General features: G+C 45.9%; 1 protein-coding gene across 5 annotated transcripts in view; it reads right to left on the bottom strand.

The window, feature by feature from the left end:
• Positions 1 to 4268: 4268 nt before the first annotated feature.
• trim36 (tripartite motif containing 36) overlaps positions 4269 to 16684 on the bottom strand; it is a 122211-nt gene continuing 109795 nt past the window's right edge. For 4 of the 5 annotated variants that reach the window (XM_038805069.1, XM_038805070.1, XM_038805071.1 and 1 more), the window contains 2 exons: positions 7723 to 8020; positions 4269 to 5034 (listed from right to left, as the gene is read on the bottom strand). In XM_038805069.1, coding sequence (XP_038660997.1) covers positions 4668 to 5034; positions 7723 to 8020 — 665 coding nt within the window. In that variant the 3' untranslated portion in view covers positions 4269 to 4667. The remainder of the gene's footprint in view (positions 5035 to 7722; positions 8021 to 16684) is intronic. The other variant, XM_038805073.1, reaches the window with a different exon arrangement.

Below are 16684 nucleotides of genomic sequence, written 5' to 3'. Positions count from 1 at the left end.
TGCTCTGTGGGTCCGAAATGTAGAGGAGCAGGTCATCTGCATAGAGTGAGACTCTGTGCTCTTTGCCTCCCCTACGGATCCCCCTCCAGCTTTTTACTGCTCTGAGCGTGATTGCTAGTGGCTCGATCGCTAGGGCGAACAGCAGCAGGGACAGTCGGCATCCTTGTCTGGTGCCCCTGTGCAGTTGGAAGTATTGGGAGTTGGTATTGTTGGCCCGTACGCTCGCCATGGGAGCGTTGTATAGGAGCTTTACCCAGGAGGTGAACCCTGTTCCAAGCCTGAACCGCTCCAGTACCTCTATGAGGTATTTCCATTCGACTCTGTCGAAGGCCTTTTCTGCGTCTAGGGAGACGATCACCTCTTGTGTTCTCTCACCGGAGGGGGTCATTATCACGTTCAGCAGGCGCCTGATGTTCGAGGTAAGCTGTCGACCTTTGATGAAGCCCGTCTGGTCCTCTGTGACCACCTCAGGTACACAGTCTTCTAGCCTTTTGGCTAGGATTTTGGCCAGTATTTTGGCGTCTGCGTTCAGCAGAGATATGGGTCTGTATGACCCACATTCCGTTAGGTCTTTGTCTTTCTTAGGTATCAGCGAGATTGAGGCCTGTGCTAACGTGGGTGGCAGTGTGCTCCTAGCTAGTGAGTCTGTGAACATCTCCCGCAGGTGCGGGGCCAGTGCTGTCGCAAATTTTTTGTAGAAGCCCGCCGGGAATCCGTCCGGTCCCTTCCCCGTCTGCATGGAGCTAATGCTGTCCATGATCTCTCCCAGTGCTAGTGGTGCTTCCAAGCCCCATTTTCTTCCCTCCCCCACGACTGGAATGTCCAGTCCATCAAGGAACCATTTTATTCCAGACTCCCCCTTGGGGGCTCTGAGGTGTACAGCTCTTCGTAGAAGACCTTGAAAGTTTTGTTAATCTTTTCTGGTTCTGTATCTAACATGCCTCTGGTACCCCTGATTGTGCCAATTTCTCTGGTGGCTGCTTTCTCAGCTGATGTGCCAACAGGCAGCTGGCTTTGTCTCCGTGTTCGTACAGGGTCCCACGCGCCTGGTGGAGTTGGTGCACTGCTTTCCTGGTGGAGAGCAGGTCAAAGTTCCTTTGTAGCTCTTTCCTCTCCGCCAGGAGCTCTACGGTCGGGGCCTCGGAGTATTTACGGTCTACCTCCAGTATGGAGTCGACCAGCTGCTGCCTAGCCACCCTTTCCTCCCTATCTCTTTGCGCTTTGAAAGTGATAATTTCTCCTCTTTAGCGCTTCCCAGAACTTGGCGGGTGAGACCTCCCCGTTCTGGTTGTTCTCTGTGTACTCTGCTATGGCCCGCGCTATCCTTTCGTTGAAGGCCTTGTCAGCTAGTAAGGCACCATCCAACCTCCATGTGGGGCGTTGGGCCCTGCCCGTCTCGAGCCGCGCGTCCATGTAATGTGGAGCGTGGTCTGATATCACAATTGCGTAGTATTCCACTTTGTCTATTCCTGGAAGCACCGTTTTCCCCACCACAAAGAAGTCAATTCTGGTGTATACATTGTGTACTGGGGAGAAGAAGGAGAATTCCTTCTCCCCTGGGTGAGCAAACCTCCAGGGGTCCACTGCTCCCATCTGCTCCATAAAGTGACTGAGTTCCCTTGCCATGCTTGAGGTGTCCGCCACGCGGGTAGTCCCCTGCACTCTGGGGTCTTCCTTCATCCAGGAACCGTACTGGGTGGGTGCTTGCAGCGGTTCCTTGTTTCGAGCCCTTGGTTGTGGCACTTTGTAGCCCTGTTCCTTTTCTAGCCTTGTTTGTCCCTCCTTCCCTACATCCCCCCTCCCCGGTCTCTCGCTCCGTGTACCCCGTGGCCCCGGTCTCTCCCTTTTCCCTCCTCCCCCGTATACCCCTCCTTTGTCCCCCTTTCCCCTGTTCCTGTCCCCGTTTGCTCTCCCGACTCTGATGGGTGGTCCCCCCCCACCCCCTGCCTGGCACCTTCCCTCCTGTTGGGGACGCGCTGCGGCCCTGCTTTGTTGCGTGCCCCCGGCACTAGTTTTCCTGCTAGTACCGTAGCCCCCCTCTCGGGAGTTACTGTCTCGCTTCTCCCCTGCCTGGCCTCTGCTGTTTTCTGCCCGTTCTTCCCCCATCCTACCCTGCACCCCTCTCGCTTGCTCTCCCTCTCCACTACTCTCGTTCCCTCGTGCTGGGGCCTGGCTTCCCACCTGGAGCGGTCCCTCGGGCAGTGGTTTGCTCTTTGGTCAGGGTGCTATTGCCGTGGCGGGGGGGCCTGGCATTGCCTCCCCCCCCCCCCCCCCCCCATCGGCGTGTTGTTGCCCCTTGCCAGGAGCCCTTCATCCCTATCCCTCGCTGGTGGTTTTCCAGCCCGTGTTCCTCAACAAACTTGTTTGCCTCAGCGGGGGCGGTAAAGAAGTATTCTCTTTCTTGGTATGTGACCCAGAGTTTCGCTGGGTACAGTAGACCAAAACGCACGTTGCTCCTGTGAAGAGCTGCTTTCGCTCTATTGAACCCTGCCCGTCTCCTGGCTAGATCTGACCCAATATCCTCATAAATTCTAATGGCGTGCCCTTCCCATTTGCAGGTTCTATTTTCCCTGGCCCAGCGCAGGATTGTCTCCCTATCCCGGTACCGGTGCAGTTTGGCTATGACTGCTCTCGGTTGTTCCCCTGCCTTGGGCTTCGGGCGCAGCGACCGATGCGCTCTGTCCATTTCTGGTGGGTTGGGAAAGGTTTTCCTCCCCACTAAGTTGCCCAGCATTGCAGCCACGTATGCTGTGGGGTTTCTACCCTCGATCCCCTCTGGTAGGCCCACTATCCTGACATTTTGCCTTCTCGAGCGGTTTTCCTGGTCATCTACCCTGCCCTTCAGGTTCCCCTGTGTTGCGCCCAGTCTCGCCACTTTCCCTCTCCAGGGCCGTGACCCAGTCGCTCATGTCAGTTGCTGCTTTCACCAGCTCCTTAATGGTCGCCCCCTGGGCTTCCAGTTTCTCCCCTTGGGTATCCAATTTCTCCTCTAGTCTGGTCAGGGCCTGCTGCACCCCTGACATGGCCCTGGCTACTGCTGCCTGTACTGCAGCCTCTATGTCTGCCTTCGCCTCTGCCTTGTTTACCTGCTGATTCTCCCTCAGCACCTCGGTAAAGGCTGCCTTCCAGTCCCAGCTCCCCCCTGGCCCCGGGGGAGAGGGCACCTGTCTGTCCAGCTCTTTTCAATGCGGCGATACTTCCATTCTGCCGCTTCGTGTGCTGATTCGCTCGTCTGAACTGGCTCGCCCATTGCCCCGTCTGCCTTTGGTATCCCTTCTCCCTCTGCTTTGGCTCCCTTCTGGCATTTTTTTCTCCCTCTTCCCTTTCTTCTTTTCTTCTTCCCTTGTTTTTCTTTTCCCCACCCTATTTTGTTTTTGTTTCTTCCCTTTTTCTTCTCTCCTCCCTTCTTTCCTTTACCACTTTATTTTTTCTCTTTTATAAAACTCTTCTCAGGTGGGCCAGGGTCGAGAGAGAGAGAGAGAGAGAGAGGCCTCTTTGTTCTTGCCTTGTGGTGGTCACTGCCGGTTTGGGGGGGGGGGGGGTGTGTCGGTCCCCGCTGCTGTCCCCGCTGCTTGGTCCGGGCCGCCGCTCGTCGCACCCTGCGCTCTCCTGGTGGGGGTGGGGGTGGTTGGGTCATTGGTCGCTCCTCCGTTCCCTCCTCTCTGGAACCTCTGAAAAGGTTCGGCCCCGCTTCGGTCCGGGCCGCTGCTTCGATCCTGGCCGGCGCTCTGGTGCCGGGGCGTGGGAGGGTGGTTTTGTTGCCGCTGCTGCTGCCGCCGGATCACTCCGCTGCCAAGGGCCCGGTTACCCTGCCACCGATTTTGCGGGGCTTTGAACTTTTTTCCGCCCTCCTCCCGTTGCGGAGACCCCCTGAAAAAAAGCCCCGACCTCGTTGACCTGCGGAAGCCCCTTTTTTTGCGACCGCTCCACTCGCCAACCGGAAGTCGAATCCATCCATGCGCTTTCATAACAACCTTGTCTACTTGAACTGCTGCCTTCAGAGACTTGTGTACTTGTACGCCAAGATCTCTCACTTCTTCTACCCCTCTTGAATCTTGAATAAATTGTATCTGGAGTATTGTTCCAGTATTCTGACATAATGTAGGTACTCAAACCTAATCTGCTCATAGTATTTTTTCAACCAATGACACTTCAGTTGTTGACCTTGGTAACCTTGCAGTATCTTTTACTCTGTCCTGTCCATGATGCAAGGTGGGATTCTCAAACCCAACAGTCAAAAGGTCAAAAACAAGACAACACACAACGGCTGGGTTCATGTTTTTACATTGAAAACTTTAAATAAACCAAATGCAATTGGTCACTTCTATGTATCTTACAAAATAATGAACACAACTCAACTGTATTATTTCCTTTCAAAAGGTACATTTCCATCCAAGTTTCAAACAATTAAATTTGCACCAAACACAAAGTGAAGCAGACGTGAAGAGGGATGAAAGGAAGATTTTTAAGAGCAACAACTGCTCATTATCACTTTTTATTGTCTAATCAGTGGCCGTGTATTGCACAGAACTCTACCGAGAATCTTTCACAAGTGGAACCATATACAAGGTTCTACGACGAGCAATGCATGCCATAAAGTGCTATAACAGGGGGCAGCAAACCATTTTTTAATGCTTTAAAATCTATGAAAACAAGCCTCCCAGCAATCAGGAATTGAGAAAGAAACTTGATTTTGTAGATTCTTTCACAGTAATCAATTCATCCAAATGCACTGCCCCTCCTCCCATTAGCCCAAAGGCAGGATACATTGTTCCGGAACATTCCACATTTCTTTCATACAAACATTGCATGGTATCTGCATTGTAAAAATTCACTTTTCCTTTGTCATAGTCCAGGCAGACACCGATACGATTGGGCGTGGGCAGAGAGCGTTTACAAGAATCTGTGGATGAACTAGAATGACCTCTTGGGATGAAAAGCTTCCTCATCCCTACAGTAACAAAGGTAAAAGGCTGGGAGTGTTCCATAGCTATATCTTCGCTCCCACTGTCGTGGCCACTGTCTTGATCATACCTGTGAAAAACAAGCGTTTACGGTGGAGAAGAGGAGACACAAAAAAATTGTACATCAATCACTGAAATTTACAGTTGTGCATTGTAATAAAACTAGCTAGTTGTCAGCTGGTGAAGAAGAGGTGAACTGGAGACAAACCAGCTCCAGCGATGCCAAGACTCATTTATAGATGATGCCGCTTTCATTTTACAGCAGTTGCGCCAGGCAGGCTTTTGTGGGATTGATTTGATGGCTTTGTACCTATTTACTTAACTATAGTACTTTCTTTTGTCATTAATATATTTATGTTTGCCTCATGCTAAAAGAATCAAAGAGAATGATAATCGGAACGACTATTTCAAGCTAACAACACATCTTTGCTACTTGTTATACCACACCCATAAGTATCTTTCGTCTATTATTTTCTGACGGACCATATTGTCTTTCTTTAACCCACAGATATCTTTATTGCAGGGAGACATGTAGACAGTAGAATGATTTTCCCATGCTAATGGCAAGTAAAAGACAACAGGAATATAATTAAACTGATGCAGATAATATTTAACTAAAACAAAGCTGTAAATGAAAGAGTGTGTTATGATAAAGTCAGGACTATCTATCCAATGTATCTATTTATTTATCAGTGTTCCTACTATAGGGGCTATTAACAGTTAGTGTAGAATATCTTACTCAGGTTACTAACATAATAGCAGGCACATAGTGAGCCCCTGAGGCTGTTCATACAGAAAGTCCAAAGTCTCAATCAGGCTGACAATAGGATACGGCAGTGTAAAATGTCCGCCTCAGTCTGTAATGGGGAATTACAGTGCAATCATGCAGTCATCATGGCAAAATTTTTCTGTCTCAAATATTTTCAGGTGTTCTTCTTCAGCTGGTAACAGTATAGGAAATTATAGAGTACATTGCACAATTTGAAAATACACAAAGGGAGAGTATTTCCCTCAGTTTGTAGAAAGATTGGAAATAATTTACACTGGCTGGTTCTTGCCTGAAAATGAGCCACTAGCAGAGAAAGTTCAGGTGGTACCCCAACCAGTCCTGCATGACCATGTGGAAGAGAGTAGTGGAGGAAGTGAGTGGTAAGTCCCTAACACTAGGACTCCTGTCGAATGGAGGGCAAAACTAATAACCACAAGAGGTCAACAAAGGCATGTCAAGCTGCTGTTACCCTTCATACATTTCAAGCAGACCTGGGATTACACTAACAGTGCATTCATAAACTTAACATGAATATTACCTCCTTAAGTTGCTATCCAATTCAAACTTTAATACTTTTAGACCAAGCTTTTGATTGTTTCTTTATTTATCCAGCTCTATACTTATTTGGATCAAATTTTAGCCTATCATTAATAGAGGTTAATTGACAAGCTGTGGTGTATTTAATGCTTACACTCCGTCGACGCAGCAATTCTAAACAACAATGGACATTTGATTAAGAACAATAATGTGAATGATGTTAATTGTCACATTCAGTTTAGCACCACACTGGACCATTAGTTATTGACATTTTGTATTATTTTTACAGAATGGCTTGATTCAAAAGTACTTTTCATATGTCAGATCATTGGCGTACAATGTTAGCCAGAAACACTTTTTTAAAACGTACTTATCGGACGGGATTTTGCGCCTACGTTCAATGTAAGCACAAACAGTGAGGTGGTGCAAAATCCCACGAGATTTGGAAGGCGAGAATCTCACTGGCGAGATCACATTTGGTGTCTTTCCCCGTCCCTCACCGGTAATATAACGAGGATCCTGCCCAAAAGGGCTGAAACCTCATTTCCATAAATTATAGTGCAATGAAAGGGCTTCCCCACCATGTTCCCCCAAAATTAAAAGTTCTCGCCTCTCTGGCATGATGTCATATCGGCGAGGTTTATAACAACTTTTTAAAAACGTGAACCAGGCGAAGAGAACCAGCCGGGGGTACAAAGGTAAGTATAGCCCCCGGGGGCAGAGGGACATGGCTGGGCAGTCCCCTGGCACTACTCCATGGTGGGGTGGGAGGGAGGGGAAGGATGGTGCCCCAGCACATTTGGGGGTGTGGGGGAGGGTAGGGTTCCCGTATCCATGGGCGGTGCAGTGGGGGAAGTATATTTTTGGTGCAGATCGTCCCGATCTTTGTGGAGCCAGCATTGCCGGCTCTATCGGGCCCTACCAACCGGCGTGGGTCACGCCTCCAGATTTTTGGTGAACGGAGTGTTTGGAGAGAAGACCCAGCTGTTGGAGAGCTGCACGCCGGTTTTCCCATCTCAACCAGCACTCTGTGCACAGAGTACAAAATTCTGACCATAATCTCTCCTGCATTGTTCTACCGGAATTTAGTAAAAATCAAATGGCGGATTATGATTAGGACGCCATTGTTTGTTACCCATAAAACGCTTTCTCATTCTAATTCAAAGATGGATGGATGTCGGCATCATTACACAATTAACTAGTGCCAGATTTGTATAGTTCAGCAAATATTTGTGCTGATTGGAAATGGTTTAATTTCTTTTCTTTACGTACTATTTCAGGAAAAGTTGTTGAATATTATAAAGTTCAATAAAAGGTGTCGAACATGCTTGACCTTGACTCCCTCACCGGGAAACCCTTCCCAGGAAGCATTTGCAAATAACTGTTACAACTTGTAAATGAATCTTTGAATGCTGCCATGCAGAAAAACAGAATTAGTGACATGGTACATACCTGGGACTGTTGATATCTCGTGGACTGTGAAACCACTCCTGCAGCTTTGCGGCAGACACCACACCTACTTTAACCAGGAATGAGGAGGGCTCCACTTGGAAAGCCCAGTAGTATTTCCCTTTTGTTATTCCTATGTCCCCTGTGATGAAGTCCAGAGACATATAACTTCCAACCACAATCCGCTCTGCACCTAGTAACAGGGGAAGTCCAGCCACACTCTCCACAGAGTCTCTCTGGTTGTTTAAGATCAGGTGATCACTGTTGTAGCCGCAGTTCTCATCAAACAAAAATCTTAAAACTATATTAAAAGAAGAGAAATGTTACAATCATAAGTTGACTATTATTAATAAGCAGAATAAAGCTGCTAGCTTTGTCTTGTTTTCTGGCCCTATCTAACAAGGTTTTGTCACGATTGGTAGATGTTAAAATGGGGTCCAAGATGTAGCAGGCAATTTTGGGGTTAAACAGACTCAGGGAAACGACTGCTAGCAGCAGAATCAGAGGGATATGCCCACTGCCTGAGTTACCTTGTCCCATTCAGACTTAACCTTATTAGTGGGAATAATAGGATGCCCTGGTTCAGCCAGAATGATTCACTCGAGATCCATTGTCATTCGGGACAACCTTGTCTGACACACAGTCTGACATCCTCTTTGTCCGTAAATGGGAGGATAGTTGCATATCAATGGTATAGCTCTGTCCTTTTGCCTAAACTGGAGTGGGAAATCGGCCAAGATAATGGTGATAGGTTCAAGTCTGGAAACCGAGACAATTTCCGTTTAAGGGGCAGAACGGAACTTAGAGAGAGAGAGAAGAAATGCTGAACGAAAAAATCGACCAGAGAGATCATGAAAGTTACCACCAAGGCAGGCTTTTGAAAATGGTTCTGAACAAATGTCCCTAACAGGAGAAAAATTGCTTCCTAAATACAAGTATTTTCTTGGCTTGTTTGTGTAAGCGGCATGAGAGCGGCATGGTTATTTAAAGTGATGTTTAATGGGGACTAGTGTGTTAAGGTTAAGAAACTGCACGTAATCTGTTAGTGTTAGAGCTAAAATAAAAGTTTAAATATTGTTTCCTTTTCTTATGTTGTAACTATTGTTTGTTTATAAAATAACCAAGCCCTATTTCTTATACTATTACTGCTGGAATTAATCGATCTTTCTGCAATGCATTAAAACTTTTTTAAATTATGGCATTTGGTCCAGTCTCTTAGTCACAGTTGAGAACTGGCCAGGCGTCCGTGACAGTTTCGCCATCAGAATATTGACCATTTACTCTGCTTAGAACATGTCAATACTGGATATACAGGAAGTAATGGTGCTTCACTAATATGACTGTTTCTGTTGTTGGAGTTGACTAGAGTGTGATACTGAATGATGCCAATGGCGTGGGTTCAACCCCTCTGCCAGGTTTTGGTCATTCATCGAGGCCGGCCTCCTTTCCTTGCCCCATAATGGCAGAGTGGATACCCCTCAAGCTATTTTCATGTCCAAGAAGACAGGAAAGAAATATATATAAGTATCCATGTCAACCTGGCTACTTTTTTTTATGGACAAAGGCTTTACCCTGATATTCCTGACAATTCTGGCTCATAACAGCCAACCAATCGAACCGAATCACACCGATCTCTCGGGAGCCGAAAAGTCTGAGTTCTGCTGTCCGAAGGCTGGGACAGTGTTCACTTTTGTAACTTTTGAGTTGCTCACTTCCCCTCTCGATGAAAGAGATATGCCTATTAAGCATCCATATCGCAAAATGATAACAGCAAAAATAAAGAAATAAGGGAAATAAGAGGAAGAGCCCTTACAAGTCAGTACTTTACAGACAAGGATCCAGACACCATCATTACCTAACCCAGGCATTGTTAATCTCATGGGCGTCACCCACGGGTGGGTCGCAGGCGGGTGTCGGGAGGGTCGCGGAGCCGTCCGTCGCGGCGCTCCCGATCGCGCAAATCTGCGTGCAACAGCCGCAGCAGCGGGCTGTTAACGCCGGCTGCAAGCGGCCTTCAAAATGGCCGTGAACATGTAAAAGAAATGCAACTGTACTCCGCATGCGCGCCGATGATCGAGCACGCATGCGCAGTGCACCCACTTTTTTTTTTAAACGGTCGCAGCTTTTTGTTTTCCAAGTTCGGGGAAGTTTTATTCATTTTATTCATTTAATTTTTATTTTTTTCATTTATTTTATTCATTTTATTGTTTTTACAAGTTCGGGAGGATTTTATTTGATAAAATTTTACAGGAAAAAAATGCTGAACATTGGACAGATGGAGACGCCATACTTTCCGACACCGGAAGGCTTCACCTTCATTAAACAGGTAGCATTGGAGGAGCGTGTACGAGGGCCAAAGGGACCCAAAACCATTTCCTCCATTTTTGTCAGCAGCAAACAAGGTAAGAAAAAATGGTGGGTCGCGCAGGTCGGCCGGCGTGGGTCGCGAAGGTCGGCCAGCATGGGTCCCGAAGGTTGGCCGGTTGGTAAAAATGGATCCCTGGAAAAAATGTTTGAAGAACACTGACGTAACCCACTGGCATGACAGATGCTGCAAAGGCAGTGGCGTACAGTTGTGAAGGAGTTGCCCTTGGAGTCCTCATCCTTTACTCTGTTTGACTCTAATATCCCATGCATCAGGTAAAACGTAGGCAAGGAAATCTCTTGGCAATTACTACCTACACCTCCCCCCCACTCCTAAGCGATAAAACCTACTAGACCTTGTCCTTACTAATTTGTTTGTTGCAGATACATCCGTCTAAGACAGCATCAATAGGAATGATCACTGCACAATCCTTTTGAAGATGAAGCCTGACTTCACACTGAGGATACTCTCCATCATGTTGTATGGCACTACCACTGTGCTAAATGGGATATTCAGAACAGATGTAGCAGCTCCAAACTGGGCATTCAAGAGGCATTGTGGACCAATAGCAGCAGCAGCAGAATTTATGTTATAACCTCATGACCTGACATACCCCCCACTACCATTGCCATCAAGCCGAGGGATCAACCCTGGTTCAATGAAGAGTGCAGGAGAGTATGTCAGGAGCTGCACCAGGCATACCGAAAAATAAGGTTTCAATTGTGGGGAAGCTGCAAATACATTGTGCTGGGAAAGACTTATTTTCTTATAGTGAGATATCCCTTTTAACAACAAAATGGACTGGGGAATATTTTGAAAGTGGATTATTGGTTTCATGATTATGACATTATTGGGTTCAGAGAAATGCCCTCAGGATCTGGAGTCGGCATTGGAAAGAACAGCTAAAAAGTAAAGGGTAAATAGAAGGCTATTTTCAGTGGTGTTTGTTTTTCAACCTCCCTTTGTGACAGACTGTTTAGAAGCCTGGAAACTGGCAAAAAGAGGGAAACGGCCAGGCTCTCTCCAAATTAAAACTGTTTTCTATTTGGCAGTTTTGGAATAGATTCTGTTATTGAAACCATGGTGACCAACTCTCGGAGAAAAGTAAGTTGATACTTTAGTGTGGGGGACCATATGAGGAGGCAGGGGCTGCTGATGAACCCATGGAGGGCAATTGCTGGTGAGCCTGTAAGGGAGGGAGGGCTGAGGCGAACCTGTGAAAGTGAGGGGGGAAGGGCGGCATGCCTGTCTGATCAGACAGGCAGGAGCAGTGCAAAAGGGTATCACACATATGAGAAATTTAAAGCTCTCATGTACGGGAAAAACAGCGTCCCATACAACATACAAACCGCGACACAGGACAATCACCTGAATTACAGGACAGGGGTTTGTCAGCAACCCCTACCCGCTCAAATGTTGCCTCCCCCACACACACACACCAAAGTGACCCTTACATTTTTCTTCGAGAGTTGGTCACCCTGCTTTCCATACTAGAATCTATTCTGAAACTGCCAAATAGAAAACAGTTTTAATTTGGCCTGTTCTCTTCACATTTTGGGACAGTTGGTCACCATGATTGAAGCAGGCTTATCATAGAATTTACAGTGCAGAAGGAAGCCATTCAGCCCATCAAGTCTGCACCGGCTCTTGGAAAGAGCACCCTACCCAAGGTAAACACCTCCCCCTATCCCAATAACCCAGTAACCCCACCCAACACTAAGGGTAATTTTGGACACTAATGGCAATTTATCATGTCCAATCCACGTCACCTGTACATCTTTGGACTGTGGGAGGAAACCGGAACACCCGGAGGAAACCCACGCACACACGGGGAGGATGTGCAGACTCCGTACAGACAGTGACCCAAGCCGGAATCGAACCTGGGACCCTGGAGCTGTGAAGCCATTGTGCTATCCACAATGCTACCATGCTGCCCCTGAAAGTAGAACAGAGACTGGTGTTACGGAGTGTGTCACATAGCTGGAAAGGACAGGACATTGTGACTTGTTCTTGAAGTGGTACCAGAGCCAAAGAAACTGTTTAAAGAGGTCAGAGAAGGGAGTCACTAGGGATTCTGAGCCATCAGGACTGTCGTGACCTGAGTGAGAGAGTGTTTGTCGACATGCATCTTGTTGGCAGTAACTGTCCGGAGACTTTGGATGGAATATGGCGGCTGGTGAATGTGACTCCGGGACTGAAACAATTGGAAATATTGTCAGATTACATATAGTTCCACATTTGTGCTAGAAGTAACGAGAGTGATTAAAACTACTTGAAGCATATCTTTGTTGTACTAATTATTTAAAGCAAACTTTACCCTTTTATGTAAAATATCGTTCATCTTTTAATTAATGTTTTCTGTTGGTTGTTACAGTTTTAAAAAGGAAAATCTTTGTCATAATATACATCCATGTATATAATGGAGTGCAGACAGGCAGTGATTGACACACAGGATGACCAGTGAGCACACATAACACAGCAGCCAATCACCAGACAGGACACGACCACTATAAAGCTAGAGGGCACCAGTTTTCCCGCTCTCTCGGGATCCAGCCTCTGAGACAGTCAGAGCTCGTGAGCAGCAGCTAGTACAAACACCATGTGGTAGTCAGTTAGTCTGGTCAGGCTAGCCTCAGGTCTCCAGTCAAGTCAGCATAGTGTCAACCCACAGTTAACATGTAATATGTTAAATAAAATCGTGTTGCATCTCATCAAGTGTTGGAAGCCTGTCTCTCTCTACACTGCATCAAACACAGTCCACATAGACCCAGCTTACCCAACACATCAATCTTGTCCACCAGTTTTCTTTTCATTGGCATCAGGGGTTCCTTTACTTTGGAAAAGTTAACATTATTTATGAGGACCATAACAACAGGAGTAGTTGCACACAAAACCACAGACATCGTATCCCACCACCAATGGATCAGATTTAGCTCTGCAGTCCTGCCACATCCAATCATGAATGGCAGTGGACAATTAAACAAGCAACATGAGGTGGAAGCTCCACAAATATCCCCAAACTCAATGATGGAGGAGCTCAGCAAAAGAGAAGGCTGAAGCATTTTCTATTATCTTCAGCCACAAGTGGATGATCCATCTCGATTTCCTCCTGAGATTCCTCGCATCACAGATACCTATCTTCGGCCAATTCAATTCACTCCACATGATATAAAGTAATGATTAAAGGTACTGGATACTTCAAAGTATAGGAGTCCTGACAACATTCCAACAATAATAATGAAGCCTCGTACTTCAGAACTAGTGGTGCCCCTCATGAAGTTGTTTCAATACAGCTAGAACACTGGCATCTACCCAGGAATGTGGAAAACTGCCCAGGTATTCCCTGTCCACAAATACAGGACAAATCCAATCCAGCCAATTACTGCCACATCAGTCTAGTCAGAATCATGAGAAAAGTGATACAAGCTGCCATCAACAGGGCGATCAAATAGTGCTTACACAGCAATAATCTGCTCGCTAACACTCAGTTTGGGTTCTGCTAGGGCCACTTGACCCCTGACATTACAACCTTGGTCCAAACATGGGCAAAAGAGTTGAATCCCAGAGGTAAGGTTAGAGTGTCTGCCTTGATATCAGGTCATCATTTGATGTAATATGACATCAAGGACCTCTGGCAAAATTAAAGTTAACGGGAATTAGAGGAAAATCCCCTTCACTGAATGGAGTCATACCTAGAACAAAGGAAGGTAGCTGTTGTTGTTGATGGCTATTCATCTCAGTCCCAGGCCATCACTGCAGGGGTTCCTCAGGGAAGTGTCCTAGGCCCAACCATCTTCAGCTGGTTCATCAATGGCCTCGCCTCTATCATAAGGACAGAAGTGGGGATGTTTGCTGAGGATTTCACAAAGTTCAGTACCATTCTCACTTCCTCAGTTACAGAAACAGTGTGTGTCCAGATACAGCAAGACCTGAACGACATTCAGGTTTCGGCTGTTAAGTGGCAAGTAACTTCCATGCCACACAAGTGTCAGGCTATTAACCTCTTCAACAAGATAGAAGCTATCCATTGCTCCTAGACATTCAATGGCATTACTATCATTGAATCCTCCACTATCAACACCGTGGGAAATTAAACTGGATCAGCCATATTAATACCATGGCAACAAGAGCAGGTTAGAGGCTGGGAATTCTGTGGTAAGTAACCTCTTGACTCCCGAAATCTGTCCAACATCGACAAGGCACAAGTCAGAACTGTGAAAGAATACTCTCACTTGCCTAGACGAGTGGAACTCTAACAACACTCAAAAGGTTTGATACCATTCATACAAAGCAACCTACTTTGTTGGCATCCAATCTCAAACATCCCTTGCCTGGAAGCAGCTGTCTGTTCTCAGCAGTCGCTTCAAGTAAACGAGACCTTAAGGTCCAATATCAGGAGTACCTTGAGTCTCACAAGTCAGACACGAAGAATAATTCAGCTGTTAATGGGCACATATGGCTTTCTAGGTTCCTGCTTTTTAAAGTCACGACCCCAATTACCATATTTAAATCTCCTTAAGTCATGATCTGGGCAGTTACATCAGGACTACCCTCACCACTGCCACATTTTGCAGGGTCATGTATTTGAATGGGCCAGATGAGCACAAGTGCCACTTTGGAAGCATTTCCTCATCTATCCATGAGAGTTAAAAAATCAGATGCTGTCTGTCTTTGGAGGAGAGCAAGAAGACTACTGCAGACTGACCCATCCTCAGCCCTGCCCATGGTCCTATTGAGCAAGTTTGAGCAATCTGCATCAACTTTTTTATTTGCAAAAAAAAATTACGTTTTCATTGTTCTAAACAATTTGCATATCCTATCTTCACTGGTTGGGCCCATGATCATGCCTTCTCTCACTTGATGTACTCGCCATAGCTCTGAGTTTCATTAAGGGGTAACAATTCTCACTGTAGCAGGCAGTTACCTCAATTCCTCTGGCCATTATATTTGCCTAGCAAAAAGGGCACAGAAATTCCACCTCATTCAAAGCACTGATGAAACTACCTGAAACAACAAAGGACCAACCGGAAGAACTATTCCTCTGCCATGTCACTGAGAGTGTAATGTAAACTTCAGGGTTTCCAGGCACTCAGCAAACTCAAAGTAGAAACTGTTAGCTCAAAGTCTAAGAGAATATATTTCTCTCACATTGTGGTTTTAGTGCAATAAAACAGCCCACCTCTCTGTCAACAATTGTTGGAAATAATACAGAATAAATCAAACCGCTGGTACATCTCCATAAGGTCATGTTCCCTCGATGATAGGTATGTTATGAAACTATATTGCTTTAATAAAGATTGCACTACCATGGAAATTGAATGGACAGAAGGGGTCCAGATTTCCATACCAAAAAAAATATATGCTTCAAAAGCTCTATGGCCTCAGAAATATCAGCTGAAAAACGTTTTTCCATCAGATTTGGATTGGAAACTACAGTTTGCACCATCGAAAATTGCACAACAGCTGAAGCCTTCAGACATTAGCTGCACACCTCTGGTATGGTGGCACAATGGTTAGCACTGCTGCCTCACAGTGCCAGAGAACCAGGTTCAATTCCAGCCTTGTCTGTGTGCAAGTTTGCACATTCTCCCCATGTCTGCGTGGGTTTCCTCCAGGTACTGCAGTTTCCTCCCAAAGTCACAAAGATGTGCAGGTTAGGTGGATTGACCGTGCTAAATGACCCCTTAGTGTACAGGGATATGCAGGTTAACTGGGGTTACAGGGTTGCAGGGAGAAGGCGGGAGCCTGGTTAAGGTGCTCTTTCAGAGGGTCGGTGCAGTCTGAATGGCCTCCTTCTGCACTGTAGTGATTTTATTCTATTCTATTTCCTAGTCTAATAATTTCCTGCCGTGAAACAGGGTACAAGTTGCACTTTCAAAGTTCTATACTGTTTGCTAAATCAAGATATTCATAATATTCATGATGGTTGTATAAATGGCCCCTGGGAATTTATAAATGAAAATCTAAGAATTAAGATTTAAGAATCAATTCTCTTTGTAGCGGAGTACTTGGTACATGTTGCAGTAATTCTATGTTTCTTTTTACAACAATAAGAACGGATTCTTGTCATTTAAACACTGCTCCATACTGTCCAGTATACTATTAAAAACTGGCAGCGCAGAGGAGGATGGTTTAAGTCACCCTGACCTTTCACTGTGTGTGTGTGTGTGTGTGTGTGTGTGTATGTGTGCAAAGTGCTGTGCCCTCAGCTGTCACGACCATTACTTCACATATATGACCCAATTCAAATTCCACCACAGAAAACAGTTTTCAAAGATTATTGTTCTTCTAAATCCATGAACTGATGGAATTTGAAAGCACTTCAATTGAATTGAAATTGGGCTGAGTTCCAGAAACAGTTTCAGGCGACAAGTAACCAGATTGAAGGTTTTTATAAAGTGGCCAGACAGGACAGGGGTATGGTGGCTAAAGGATTGGCTCGCAGTGGTAAAATCTCTTTATTTAATGACACAAAATAACTTTTCAAACATTCTTAATATGCATTATTCCTCAAAGTCTGTTCCTCTGGGATAACCTTGCAAGTGTATAACTGTAAAAACTTACAAAACATAGAAGACATGTTACGGGATAGTTACAGAA

Source organism: Scyliorhinus canicula, chromosome 8 (genome assembly GCF_902713615.1).
Source record: "Scyliorhinus canicula chromosome 8, sScyCan1.1, whole genome shotgun sequence".
Classification (NCBI taxonomy): Eukaryota; Metazoa; Chordata; class Chondrichthyes; order Carcharhiniformes; family Scyliorhinidae; genus Scyliorhinus; species Scyliorhinus canicula.
Note: the sequence above shows the minus strand (reverse complement) of the source record. Positions and strands in the feature narration are given on the sequence as shown.